The sequence below is a fragment of the Cyrtonyx montezumae genome, unplaced genomic scaffold (assembly GCF_038088225.1).
Source record: "Cyrtonyx montezumae isolate F1298 unplaced genomic scaffold, pur_monq_1.0 scaffold_8, whole genome shotgun sequence".
In the NCBI taxonomy this organism is placed as follows: domain Eukaryota; kingdom Metazoa; phylum Chordata; class Aves; order Galliformes; family Odontophoridae; genus Cyrtonyx; species Cyrtonyx montezumae.
This window is the reverse complement of record NW_027072089.1, coordinates 100,064,414-100,078,994: the sequence shown is the minus strand read 5'-3', so window position 1 is coordinate 100,078,994 and position 14,581 is coordinate 100,064,414. Positions and strand designations below refer to the sequence as shown.

Below are 14,581 nucleotides of genomic sequence, written 5' to 3'. Positions count from 1 at the left end.
TTTGCACAATGGATATATATATGCTGTATTTATGGAGAGAAGCAATTAAAAAACAGCTCCAGAAGAAACTTAGTGTAAACTGTTATCAGGTGTTAAGGAAATACTCAGTTTTTAGCTCACTGTGACTTGTTTAAATGCAGAGATGATGGTACAGCAGATCAGTTAAGGATTGTGAGGAGTGGCCCACGGTTGTGCAATTAGTTGTTGGAAACAAGATCAGGTGGTGAAGTACTGTTACAGCGTTCCATTGTGGGTTGGTGTTGTTTGTGCTTTCAGCACATAGACATTTTCTGTATCTCTTATGCTTACAGGAAATTCAAAGCAGCATTCTATTACACATGTTTGATGCCACCTCTCCTCTTTCATTTTTCACTGATTTGTCTGTTGTATTTCAATTTCTGTACAGTTAAAAGCACACTTCTCTAGAGTTTTACATACCCTGTCGTTAACGCAGTCAAACTTGCAATCAAGTGCAAAAGCAAGGGGAGAAGAAATACTTTCTTCATCCACAGTTATTTTGTAATATTACTGGATAGGGCTATTTTAAGGGCCTGTCATTGTCAGCGCTTTCTAACTATAACGAATAATAAATCAGGTTTGTTGACGTTATTAGAGTATTTTCACAGCAGTTGATGAACACTTTCTTGACAGGTTTTATTTATTTTTTTAATAGAGAAGTAGCTAAGTCATGGTTTAAAAATTTACTAGGGCAATACTTTGTACCTCATAGAGGTGGTACGTAAATGTATGGTAATTACTTCAGTAGCAAATTCTGTGATAAATGGCAGTTTCAGATCATCGGGAAATCTTCAAAGAAGAAACACATTGTCCCCTTTGCACATTCTCTTTTGACTCCAGATGCACACTGTCAAAATCACCTTCCAGAGTTTCATCTAAAAGGCACCAACTCCTCATCCCATACCTGCTCCTCATTTGGCCAAAATCTAGTACTGAAGAGCCATTAAAGATGGCACTGTCTTCTGTCACGCAAATGCGTTATAATTCTAGAAGCTAGTCTACTTTTTCACGGAACAAGAGTAATAGCTTTTCTATTTATGCTAATACTGTGAAAACAATGCTTGATGGTATGGTGACTGTAGCTTTGAATCTGTTTCTGTGCTCATCTGCAGCTTATGTTAGAGGCATGGTACTTTGTGTTGCTTACTTCTAAGTAGGAGTGAAAGCTGCTTCTTTTTAATTAATTAATTTATTTTTTCAGTTTAACTTGGATTCCTAAATGTAAACATACAGGTCATACTTACTTCATTTATTTCACATAGTCTGCTATTCCAACTTTAAATTCTAACTGTATCTTATGTAAACAAAGATTATAGGTCTTTTTCCCATAAGAGTTGCCAGGAGTACAGTTCAGTTGTAGGTTTAGATTTTCAGCTTTCCCACAAGAGAATAACACTAAGTATTCCCACAAATCTCTGCTATGATTTGCAGTGACTTTGCATTTTATTGCAGGAGTTAAATTCCTGGTCCAGGCATTAGGCAAACTGACCAGAGAAAAAGCATTACTGGACCAGATGCTCAGCAATTCTCATTAAAGAGGTTAAGATTGGAGGCATTCTGGGGCTGTAGTGACCATGCTTTGGGTAGAGATTGTGATTCTGAGGAAGATGGACCTGGCAAAAAGTGAAATGTGGCCCCTAAATCTCAGGACAGTCAACTTCAGGCTGTTAAAGGAATTACTGGATGAAGTCTGCTGGGAAGCTGTCTTTAGAGACAAGGGAGCTGAGCTGGCAACTACTTAAGGATACCTTTCTGAGAGCATAAGAGCTCTGTCACTCTGTATAGGAAAAAAAGCAGAAGGAGGCAGGAAACTGGCAAGGCTGTGCTGATTAAACTGGGAGTTAAGAAGGGCATATACGGGCAGTAGAAGCAGGGACATGTGGCCTGGGAAGAATACAGGAATGCCCTCCAGACATGCAGAGATGGGATTGTGTGAACCGAGGACAGATAGAACTGCACTTGATGGGGGATGTGAAAATTAACAAGGGATTCTGTATGGTTGTTGGTCAGAAGTAGCAGCTGAAAGAGAGCACACCCACTCTGTTAAATGAGAAGGGTAAACCTGGCTGTAACAGACATGGGGAAGGCTGGAGTACTCTGAGTCCTTTGCCTCAGTCTTCACTTACAGTCAAGTTTCTCATGTCCCTGAACCTCTAGGTGAGTCCCTCCCACTGTAGGAGAACTACAGGCCTGTGAGCATGGGAAGATCATGGAACATCCTCCTGGAAGGCATGTTAAGGCATGTGGGAGTCAAGGAGGTTATCTAAGACAACCAGCGTGGCTTCACCAGGGACAGATTGTGCCTGTCCAATCTGATGGCCTTCTGGAGTGACAGCATCAGTGGACAAAGTAAGGATTACTGGTGTCATCTACGTGAACTTCTGTGAGGCCGTGGTTCTGCAGTACATCCTTATCTCTAAATTGGAGAGAGATGGCTTTGAAGGTTGGACTGTTTGGTTAAGGAATTAGTGGGAAAGTTGCAGCCAGGGGGTTGTGGTCAGTGGCTGTATGCCAAGTGGAGGCTGGTGACAGCTGGTGCCCCTCAAGGATTTGTCTTGGGATGGTACTCATTAATGCCTTTGTCAGTGACATAGATGATGGGATCATATGCATCCTCAGCAAGTTTGTGGGTGGCATAGAACTTGATCTTCAACATCCCTTGCAACCCAAGCCATTCTGTAATGACTCTGTGACAATTAGCTGCAAATAGCTTGAGCGTGCATTGTATCTGTTTTTATTAAACAGTAATTTGCTCATATCTTATTAACTTAAAAGCTGCGTCATCTTCACATAGTGAGTGTATGTCCCTGTTATTGTATATCTGGCAGTCTCCAACAGAAGGAGAGGAAGGATAATAATAGATTTTGTGCTGTCAAGAGGATGAACTGCTTATAAACTAGTAACAGTCTGCAGAGTAGCTTTGTTTTAAAATCTATATTTATGCATATAAATGGAAAATATAGTCTAGATGCATATCAAACCTTGTGAGGAAGTGTCTACAGCTGTTGAGTGATGAAGTTGAAAGAGAATTTGTAGTGGCCTGTGGTACTGAGTGTTCAGATACTGGACCAGCATTAGTGAGATCTACGTTCACTTGTCTGTTTTACCACAAACCTTGTTTGTGCGCTCTGAGATGTCTTCCATTTTTGACTAATTTTTAAACTGCAATGCACAGGAGTACTACCCACCATTACCTTGGTGATCTTAAGCTCTGTAAGGATGATGTGTATCCATCTTCAGAGTGATGCAAAAATAACAATTAAGCCTTTATTTTGACTGTTACTCTAAAGAAATTAAATCCTAATGTGTACTGTTCTCGTGCTATAACCTACAAGCTATGAGTTAACACATAATATTAAATGAAACGTGCACCTAATGCATAAATATATCACTTTCAGTGCTCTGAAACAGTCAACTGGTTTTAAAACCAGTGATGTATGTGGTGTATTTCAATATAAAGGTTGAAAATGCAGATAGTGATGGGTATTAGATGTAGGGCAAAAGCAGTGCAAACCTGAACCTGTGGTCAGCTGTGTGGAACTGCTGAAGCAAATAGTATATCTTCTCAGAAGAAACTAGAGTTGTCCTTTGGGAGTACAAATGCACATGATTTAAGATTTGAATCTGTGGTGGCTATTGCTCCAGTTGCAGGAAAAGGGAGCTCAATTAAATTCGTTGGTCCTGTTGAAATTTAGCTCTATTGTTCTTTGATGTAGAATAGTCTGTTTGTTGTGCACAGAGATGGTGGGTGCAAGAAGTGGCTTCTGCTGTGTTATCAAAACTGAGAAACAATGGTGTATAGTTTCTCAATTTTCGTGTATTTGTGCCAAACAGTATACAGTGTAGAACTGTATAGAACACACAATATAAAGCATGTCCTTTCTCTGTTTTCTATAATGGGACGGTTTTAACTGGGCAAATAGTGCATGTTCAGGCATCTTTCTATGGCCGAATCTTTTACTGCCACCTAAAGTTCTTTTTTTTGAGGTGTATTTCTCACTGTGTATTTGATGATTACAAAGTGGCCCCATAAATATTGTGCAGATAATTTTAGCACTAAGAAGAAGCAAGTGTATGCGTGGCTGCATCATGTGTATTGAAATCATTTGTAGGGTTGCCAAATAATATGTTGAAAACTTGGCATTAATGGTAATTTAAAAGAGTTAATCACCTACAAGGAAGGTGAAATGACACTCTAAAAGCAATTTTTCTTGTTGGTCTTTTTAAATATTTTTTTTCTTTCTGTTTCCAGGTTTTCTCAAATAACGATGAAGCCCTTATTAACAAAAAATTACCCAAAGAACTTCTGTTAAGGTAATTCAAGATAACAATTAAACAGTAAAAACAATTAAAGAGTAAAAATCTGAGGATAATGTATTGCTTATTTGGCTTATAAACCACAAAATGCTATTCATTCTTGAAATAAATGGCAGCATGTCTGTTAGATTTTGGAATTCTTGAACCTGTTTTCTTTTGGTTGCTCTTGTTTTAATGTGTTTAAGTTACATCGTCTGTAGTATAATGTATTTTAATAGTGATGTTTTTGTTGCATAATAGAAAAAGTGAAATAATAATGTCAACATACTTTATATATAGCCAACTCTTTTCTGCATTGCACGATGTTTGTCTGTCTGAAGAGCGTGTGATCCCTTCTCTAATATAATTCCATACAGTGGTTACTCACTTTTCTTGTTACAAGCTTTGTTAAAAAAAATATAACTTCAGAGCTTTCAAAAATTCACTGCAGTGAAAAGCACTGGCAGCCACCCTTACTGTCAGTCTGTGTTACGTGTGGTAGAACCAACAAGAGGATTTTATTTGGGATTATTTGGCCAGCCACTCCTTTAATTTGCTACTGTGTGAGCAGATCACATTAGCTACAATACCAAAATCAGTAAGTTTAGCCCATGGTTGAGATACAGATGGATGTCTTCATGTGAAATGAACTTTGAACAAATTGAGCAAGTGCAGACTGCACAGGGTGGAGGTACTGCTTAACTGAATGTGACCACTTGAGAGGTAAAACTGAGCCTGCTCAGCAGCGTCTTCTCTACCTGCCTATAGTTTTCATTCCAGTCCACTCTGTGCAAAAATGTTTGCATATAGTGCTGCAATTACAGTTTTTAGTGATGGTGTAATTAAGATTTGAGGTGATTTATGAGTACACTAAGGAGGTGCAGGTATATTACTGCTTCCTGTCTGATTTGATGTTGGATAATATCTGAAGCAGTGGTGTTTTGCAGTCTTGTTTATTCAGAATGTGTTCCTAGAATGTTATTACTTCTTTTAGCATCTGTACTATCACAGTGTTCACTCAGGGGTGTTAAAGCAACAGTCTTTTGTTAAGGGAATCAAATTTTTAGAAGATTTTCACTTTATTTCCAAAGTACTCATTCTGTGTGGTGCTGAAATTGTAAACTAGCCTTGTAGAACTGTTTAGAAAATGTGAGTAAATGAACCAAATGATACCCTAAGCACAAATGTAATAACACTGCTTTGTTGTGCTCATGCCATACCTCTTAATCTGAAGCACTTCTTTCCTAACAGCAGGATTATTATCTGTGGAAATGACTGTGCTTTCCACTGTTACAGGTGTTAAGCATCCTATCTACGGGGTTCAACAGAATTTGTTGATGTTGTTTAGAAAATGAGATAGCAAAGATGTTTTATTCTGAAACAACTTAGTAATTACATGGTATGCCTATACTTTCTTTGTAGGGCTGTCTTAATGTGAGTGTCTAAAGGAAGGCTTACCAGTGGGAAGTGTGTTTTATGCTTGAAAATGTAAATGTTTTCGTAAGCATGAGCCTAAATCTCTTTCAAAACATAAAGCCATTTATGTTGCGACATGTTTTAAAATTTTCTTGAAGTATTTGTGTGGCAGAACAGGTTCAATATTGCTGTATCGAGTGTAATTAACATCCTAATTTTTATCATTAACTAGGCAGTCTACCCTTAAATTAAGAAGAGTAAATCATTTGCAGTGGAAACATTTTGCTTACAGTACAGGAGCTGAATAATAAATGTGAGGTGTCATGAAACACATGTGGTTTGTTTCTTGCTTATATCAGTTGCCAGTGAGAACTGTTGGAAAATCCTTCAGGCTTTTTTTCTTTAATATTAAAAAAAAACACTAAAACTTGACGTATGGAAAAAGGTGGTTCATATCTTGATATAAATAGTAAAGTGAAGTGTTGCAAGATTTGGTCTTATTCTCATTTGCATCAAGTAGTTTGACTGTAAAATGCAGGCCAACATTTTCATTAATACTGAACATCATTTTTCTGATGGCGGGGTTAAGAAATACTACCACGCTTTAAAACCTATTCATTGCAGTGAGCATGTGCTCTGAAGTTAAAGCACACTGCAGTCCTTTCTTGTTGCCTTACCCACCTAATATCGTTGTTATTTCTCTAGCACCTGGCATTAGATTGTAAGTTCTTTGAGGCACTATTATGTCTCCTGTGTGTTTTCTATGGACTATCTAACACACTTGAGTAAATTCAGGAGCCCTTGCTTCTCACAGATGTGAAGCTCTTTTGTAAAGATATGAAACTACATTATTTGTTCCTTCTCAAGCAGACTCAGTTCAGCAGAGGATGAGGATAATATCTGTCTAATGTGGACTATGGTGATCTCAAGAAGGCTGTAGCTTCTAGGGACTGGTTATGCTTTGAGACAGGTAGAATAGATTGAATAGGGTGAATAGGACATTTCATTTGCAGCTTTTTTTTTTTTTTCAGTGAAAGAAATAGACTCTGCTGAAAACTTTGATTTGTGGTACTATTCAAGGTAAAAGAAAAATGACCACTCCTTTTCTCTTTTGCAGTGCTATATGTCTGCCAGTTGGCAAGTACCATTTCCCCTCGTCTACATTAGGAAAAGAGAAAGGTTAAATGAATACTTAATAGCATAATGTTTGAGTAAGAATCCTGCAGTGGTATTATAAGCTGTGTAATTTAAGTGATGTGTTCAGACAATTATATTTTTTTTCTTTGTATACATGCTTATAGAGAAGCATCAGGAAGCACATAAGGTATTCTAGCTGCAGTTTGACATTGTTATCACATTGTTATCTGAAACTAAACCCTTATTTATGACCAAAAGAATCAGAAACAAAGTCTGAGTCTATTGAGGGTGTAAAAGTATAAACTTTTCCAGGAGGATGTCAGAGCCTTGAAGGTGAATCTTATTTTTCTCTTGTAAATTGCCAGGAAAAAAAAAAAAAGAAAAAAAAAAACTTTAAAGTTCATAAAAAAATAGTATGAGTTTGAAAAGTGTTGAAAACGAACAAAAATTTAGTGAATATGTAATTTCTATTGGAGTGTTCTGACTTCGTCAGTTTCCAGACATACCACTGAAATGTTGTCCTTGAGAAAAGGTAATAATAATGTGTTTGGAAGTAGAGTGTATAGAATCAGAGAGAGTACTTTTGGCTTGTGGAAGGACAGATAGTATTTATTTATTTGTATTTTAGTTGCTGCCATTTTGTGCTAGGATATTTTGTATCAGAGCGCCAAGCTTCAGAAATTGGATTGTAAAACAGGGCAGTGATTATATAACCAATTTTTGTTACCACAGAAGTAATGAAGGACCTGTAAACATAAGCTATGGGAAAAAAACAAGTACTCTTCATGCAAAGGTAGAAGTATGTATCTGCTTCTTTACTGTTTTCTTTAACTCCTACTTTATTTTGAACATTTGTCCTGAGAGATTATAATGGTTTTGGCTTTTTGTGGGTCATCTTGGTCCTGTTTGTTTGTTGTTCCTACATGTAATCCAGCTACTCAAGAGGTGAAAACTGAATATATTGTCAGCAACAGAGATGTTTGCTTTTGAACCATTTTCAGTGCCTTCATGCCTACAAACTACTGATGTTCATAAGTTATACCATAAATGTAGAAGTTACTATGACTTCTGCTGCAAACAATAGTTGTAGGGCATTAGGTCTTAGTCATCAGACTTCAAATTTGAGCACTTAGCACTTATATAAAAGAAGATGAACAAAGTTTTGGGACTCAAGTTAGGGGAGGAACTCAGTAGTTGTTTTCCCAGCAGCACCTTTCCTTGTATATAAGAATATGCAGGATGTGGATTGGTTGATAGTGTATTATATATTTTCATGATTCTTTTATTTGTTTATGTTACTACATGGTGCTTGTTGGTGGTGTTTCCATTATTGTAGAGAGGAAAAATTACCAGAAGCTGAAAAATAGTGAAATTGAGCATAAAGCTTTGTGTGTTTGAAATGGTGCATTACTACCTGCGTGCTTGCAGTGGGGAAATAGGAGGGAAATGCAGAAAAGGTTGTTAAAAGAAACCTCTTATAATACTGCTGATACTCCTTAGCTAGGAACCGTAGGTACTTAAATGACCCACATCTGCTGTACAATTTGACTGCTGTATCTTAACTACATTTCTCTTGACATCAAGAGCTATGAAAAACACTTTTCTCTGTAACACAGCAGTGTCCCTGATTTTGAAACATCCCATCTAATTCAAACAAATTGGTGCCTTTTAGACCACATTTAGCCACTTTTCTTCCTCAGCTTTTTTTCTCATTCATAGCGCACATTAAACCACTGGCTGGCACACAATTTCTAAAAAGATCAATGTGAGACCTTTTCTGTATTCTGAAGGGAGTTCATTGGCTACCAACCAGGCTATTGATTGAGTCTTTTATTTTCTTGGTTGTAGCAGAAGTCCTGTTCTGAGTCTGAGGTAAATCACTGAAAGATTTTGAAGTCCATTGCCACTAGAGAATAATTGGAAAATCTTCTAACTAAAGCAGATTAATCGGAGAATTACAACTCAGTGTTTGTTTGAGATGAGGTGTGCTACCTTGAGAATTGTGAGGCTAGGAGAAACTGAATGACTATTTTATCATTGGACAAACCATGTTAAACAGAAATTATGCTGGTGTTGTGATATTATTTGTCAGTGGTTGATAAGAGCTAAAACACTTAGTAAATCAGAGTCTTAATTATTACAGTTCTATTGTTTTCCTGGCTGAAGATCAAACTATTTAATCATTTCCCAAAAAGCTCCATCTTGTCCATGACCCATGCCCAATTCTAATGTTTTTCTAATCACATCTTCAGGATTAAGGACCACTGGAGATGGGTATGTAACTCTACAGGCCCGAGTCTGGATTTGATGTGCTGATCCCTGAGTCACTGTTCTTCCTTGCTTACTATCAGCTTTAGTCTCTGTATTTATAGTTAGTAAATATATTGCCTTTATCTTTATATAGTGGAGTTTTCTATATTGGGAAGTTAACAAGGGGTTGGAGCGTTGTAGCTGCTGTGTGCTAAATCCTTGCATTGATGTATTTTAGGCATGCAAATCAGAGAATTTTTTTGCTCAGTGAAAGCTACATTCACAAGGCATTATTAGATTTCCCTTTACAGAAAGCACAGATCTGTGTTTACATCCCGGAATCTAGTGAAATAAGTTTTACTTTTATAAGCACCTCCTATGCATACAGTTATATTATATAACAGTCTTTATGAATACAGGTATTCATCAATTTGGTTGTTTCTAATTCTAAATATTGTAATTGCTGGAAGTATTCTAATATTGTAGTCTGCCACAGAGAAAAAAAACCACAAAACATTATCTAAAATAAACCTGCACATTATATGTGCATAGTAAAACAGGAATCTTTTCCTGGGATTGTCAAGCACTGAACATCTATCTTTGCTACTCAAGGTGAAATTCTAGTCTTTAATTATATAAATGAGTTCAAGTGGGTAAAATGAGCCATGCTTGAGATGCTAGATTGTTTTGCCTTCAAAATACTTGTATTGTTTATGAATATGTTTATGAATAAAAACAAGTATTTTGAAGGCGAGATCAGTTCCAGATGCAAGTTTATATTTTCCATTTCTTTGTCTTACCACTTGGTTACTCTGTACACAATTTCCAAATTTTTTGTAAGAGGTTCTGAGCATTCAGAAATGGTTGTTTGTATCAAACAAGTTTGGCCATTTGTAATTGGAGGAGGTAGCTGTCATCCTCCATTTAATGTTTAAATTAAATGGCTTGGGTTTGTTCATAAACAAATGCAAGTATAATCTTAAAATTGAGTGTTTGGAACAGAATTGTTTGAAATTGAATTTCTTCTTAAAATGTGAACACAGGATGAAAATTGTACTAGTGCCTTTGTGCACAGGTGTTACTGCAGAAGAGGAGATTTGGGAATGGAAATTTCCATTTTGCCAAGATAGTAAAGTTCAGGCATTATGAAAAGGAAATACTTTGTTTAGTGTTTATGCTTGAACAACTGGAACTTTCTTATGAACGTACTGCTTCAGCATTACCTGGTTCAATATGAATATTACTGCTTGGTTAAATACAAGGATTAGTAATATTGGAACAAATAGAAGTAAGTAACGAGAATTTAAAGCAGGAGTAACAGCTAAAAAGAATGTAACACTGACTTACACAACTCAGAATCATGCCTTGTCACTTGTTTGTTTCATTTTGATGTTTTTTGTTTGTTTCTTTCTTTTATTATATATACTTTTAAGCCTCTCTTTAGAATCTATTATTTAACTAACCAAGATCTAATTCCATTTGGAGCTGTATTTACCTTGAAATTGAAGCCTTATTTAAACTCACTCATGATCAACAAATTACCAAAGCCAAATATTTAGATGTATCAGTGATACGACAGTCATTTGGTTTATATGTAATTTCCACTTACCCCTCCCTGAAATTATTGTTCCTCATTTCTATACAAAAAGTATCATCAAAGCACAAAGAAAATTCAAAAGAATCTCCTTCCAAAAATATGACAATATGTAATTTTCTTTTCCTTGGTTATTTATGCTGAAGTTGGAATACTTGGTATTGTTATTTATACTGTGTTGTTTTTTGTTTTTAATTTTTTTGTCAGTAACTTTCAAGGTATTTACAGAAGAAAGCTCACCTCTTAACTGTTTCTTCATCAGGATAAGAATTCTTTCTTTCAAAGTTTTACTCCCAGTAGCATAGCTCCAGGTGTGATTAAGCCAAGGCACATCCTAGTCCAAAGACTAAACTTTCCATAACCTTTATGGCTGTAAAGATCAACGTTTATGAAACATCCCTGGGTTGCATACCACCAGAGCATCATGTGTTTGTTTTCCACATCTGTAAAGCTTTGGTGCATGTGTTTGGTTCTGGTTGTTTGGTGCCCAGGTATAATCCTTTCTCTCCTGGGAGGAGATGCTCAGTAGGATAGTTGGAATGGCTAGCAGGTTGCATTGGAACTGTGGGCTGCCAGATAAACCACTCTTAAATATTCACTAGGCTCTTTTTATTTAGTAGCATGTGTTATAGTTGCCAAATTTTACTTCATGAAATCACTTCATAAATATAAAATTGTTATTCATAAAATTGGCTAGCTGAGGTTGGAAGCTAACTCTGGAGGTTGTCTAGTTCAACACACTGCTGAAAGCAGGGTCAGCTATACCAGGCATTTCCTGGCACTGCCTATTTGAGTTGACTGCCTACAAGTATAGAGGCTTTGTAACCTCTCCAGTCATCCTGGTCTGGTGCTTGTTAACACCTGTTTTCCTGTTGTTGGGCCCTTCTGGGGTGAGTCTATTGTCTTCCATCACATATTTTTACTTGCTGATAAGTTCTCAAAGCCTTCTACTTTCAGACGTATTCAAAGTGGTACTCAAAAGGATCCTGGTGTCCTTCTGTGCAAAGCTGCTTTGCATGGGATTGGCCCAGCCTGTATGGGTGCCTTAGGTGTTCCTATTAGGTTGTATCTCCTGTCAGGGATTTCTCTCTGTCTCAGAGCAGTTCTGTTTTCATTTATCACATATCTTTCTGTAAATTACTGAAGATCTTTAGCTGAGCTTTGCTGTTCCTTATGGAATCCTTTCTGCTCCTGCTCTGATGCCTCCCAAACCAACAAAAAGACCTGTAGATGGATTCTGTAGCTGAAACTTCAACAAAAATTTAGCTAATGAAACTGGGCGGTTGTGTGAGCTGCAGCATGTACAATTTTAGAAACTGCAGAACTTCACAGCTCATTCAGCCCCTCCAAGAAATGATTAAACTGGACAGTCCACTTGGCTTTTAAGGTAAGAAGTTTGCGTCATCCGCCCTCTGCAAATATTCTTATTTTAGGAAGGCATGATGGATTTGGGGGTGGCAGGATGGTTGGGAGACAGATGACACAGCTGGGTGTTTTTTTTAGCTTTTTGCTCCTAGGCTGCAGGTCCTTTACTGCTTCGTGACCTGGAAAGCACAGGACTTGATTTGACCTTTTGTTTGGACAATTTGACAAACACAGCAGTGAGATTCCCAGTGTTACTGAGGACTGAATAACGTTAGATTGTTTCATATTTTTTTCATATAATTGCTAGGGTTTTTTGCTCAAGATTCTTCCTTTTATTAGATGATTCAGGATATCTAATGTGATGAAGTGATTGCTCTAAAGTCTTAGGTAACATCAGCTATTTGGGTGAAGTAAAGCTAAGTAAGGATGCTGAAACTGACTCTAGCACATATCTGACTTTTTGGAAAATATTAAATAAACTATTTTGTGGGTTTAAATTTTCCTCAGTATGCCCTATACATATTTTTTCTTCAGGTCGGCAACTTCTGAAAGGTTACAAAAAACAAGACTTTTCAAGTTGTGTTATACATCCATTATGTCCAAGTAACTGTACATCAAAGACACACAGATAAGCACACCTGTACGATCTTCGATGTTTCATTTTCAGACCAAAGTTACTGAATGGTTGGCATAATGTAGTTCTGTTTATTAGTTACATCATCAACAAAATTTCACATAATTTGGTTGTTGAATTCTGTGTATTTGATGATAAGTTAATTAGAAGTGTCCCTTCCAGATTTGATCATTGAAGACTTTGCTTAAGATACAAAGAGAATTAAGTACTGAGAACATTGCAGTTGTTACATATGATAATGCTATAAGTAAAATATTTTTTTTAACAGAATGAGTAGTAATGTGATCACCTTCTCTTGGAAGAAGCATATCGACCATAAGAAGTTATGTGCTATCATACAGCTATAAAATGAATCCAGCAAAGCTGACTATTTGTAGCACAAGCTGAGTTCAGTTACACTGAGAATAAATGTTAGCCATCCTGCAGATAGCCTGGTCTTTTACAGTTGCTAACACCTATGTAAGTATTGTGTAGCAGTAACCATCTGAGCAAAAGCAAAGGTTTGGCATGTGAGGAAGTGTTTTTTGGTGCCAGGTTTGTAAATGAAAGACTTGCTGTTTAGATTAGCTGAGAAAGGCGTTGTAGTCCATGTGGTTTACAAGTGGCTATTGTGGGGTGAAAGTTACTGGAAAATTTCAGTGTGTTTCACAGTTTCTAGTTTAAATGCTTTACTTCAGAAAATAGCACATCTCTAGTAAAAAAAGGATTTATTTTAATAATTGACCTGAAAGGTGAAACACTAGATAACACAGTTGATTTGTGCTTTGTGCTGAAGTTCATGACGTGCTGCTGAAAACAAATCTGATAGAAATAAGCTAAGATACTATTAAAAGTTTTGAATGTCTCACCATTTATATTTCCAAGCCATATATAGTATGGGCTTTTATTGAATAAGGTATTAGTTGAATTTGCAGTGCAGCATGTCCCTACCTAAAAATTTATTAATGCAAGGTTCTACTTGCTATGCATATGATTATTCAATTTATCAATTTTTTTTTTCTAGGTGCTTTTATTTTACTGTAACCTTTGTAAAATGCTGCTGAACTGCAATTGTCAGTGAGGTGCCTTGTTCCTCAGGAGGGTGTTTGGTACGATGGGGAGAAAGGAGAAGCTAAACCCTCCACATATAACTACCAAACCCCATTATAAATATTTATTGAATATATTATTTTAGGAGAAAGACAAAGTAGTTCTGTGGTGATGGCTGCAACTAGATGCATTCAAAGTGATTAGTAATAAACCCAGAGCTGCAGATGCTCTTTTCCCATGCCACTTGTTAACAGAATATGGTTGGGAATTCTTCTTGAAAGTTTGGGGAAAAATCTTAAAAGAGCAAAAACAACCAGTGTGTGGTGTATGCATCTTGTTATCCACATATCTTGTAATCAATCCTTACTGTATCTAAATACTTGGAATGAATAGTGCCCAGGCCACAGCTGCAGAAGTTTGTTCCTTATATGATCAGGGCCTTAGAGAGATGAAAGACAGGCAGTTTGACTCTTGCACGGTTTTGTTTTGTGTTCTGTAAGTGGTCCAGTGTTTGGATTTTGAGAAACAGCTTTTTCTTTCTGTGGCTCCACGGGAAGGGAAGCAAATAACAGAAGTGACATCAGCCATTTCTGCATTTGGAAAGACACAGTTCTGCTTACAGCATGTGGGAGTAATGAAGTATGTATGGAAATAGATGGGAGATGACCAGAAAACACAGCCTCCTGTTCAGTATGTAGCAGAAGAGCTTGATATTTAATAGAAAGTTGGGGGAGAAGAATATAGTGAACAGTTGTGATTTTTCAGAAAAATTGGTTGGACAGTATCACTCTGAGATTAAACAGTCAGTTAGCTCCACCAACCCAAATCACATGCATCTGTGA

The 14,581-nt window shown here is 36.8% G+C and overlaps 1 protein-coding gene across 2 annotated transcripts in view; it reads left to right on the top strand.

The window, feature by feature from the left end:
- Positions 1-14,581, top strand: part of FBXL2 (F-box and leucine rich repeat protein 2) — a 48,018-nt gene that overhangs the window by 8,005 nt on the left and 25,432 nt on the right. For both annotated transcript variants that reach the window (XM_065753384.1, XM_065753382.1), the window contains exon 2: positions 4,271-4,332. In XM_065753384.1, the coding sequence (XP_065609456.1) occupies positions 4,271-4,332 (62 nt within the window). The remainder of the gene's footprint in view (positions 1-4,270; positions 4,333-14,581) is intronic.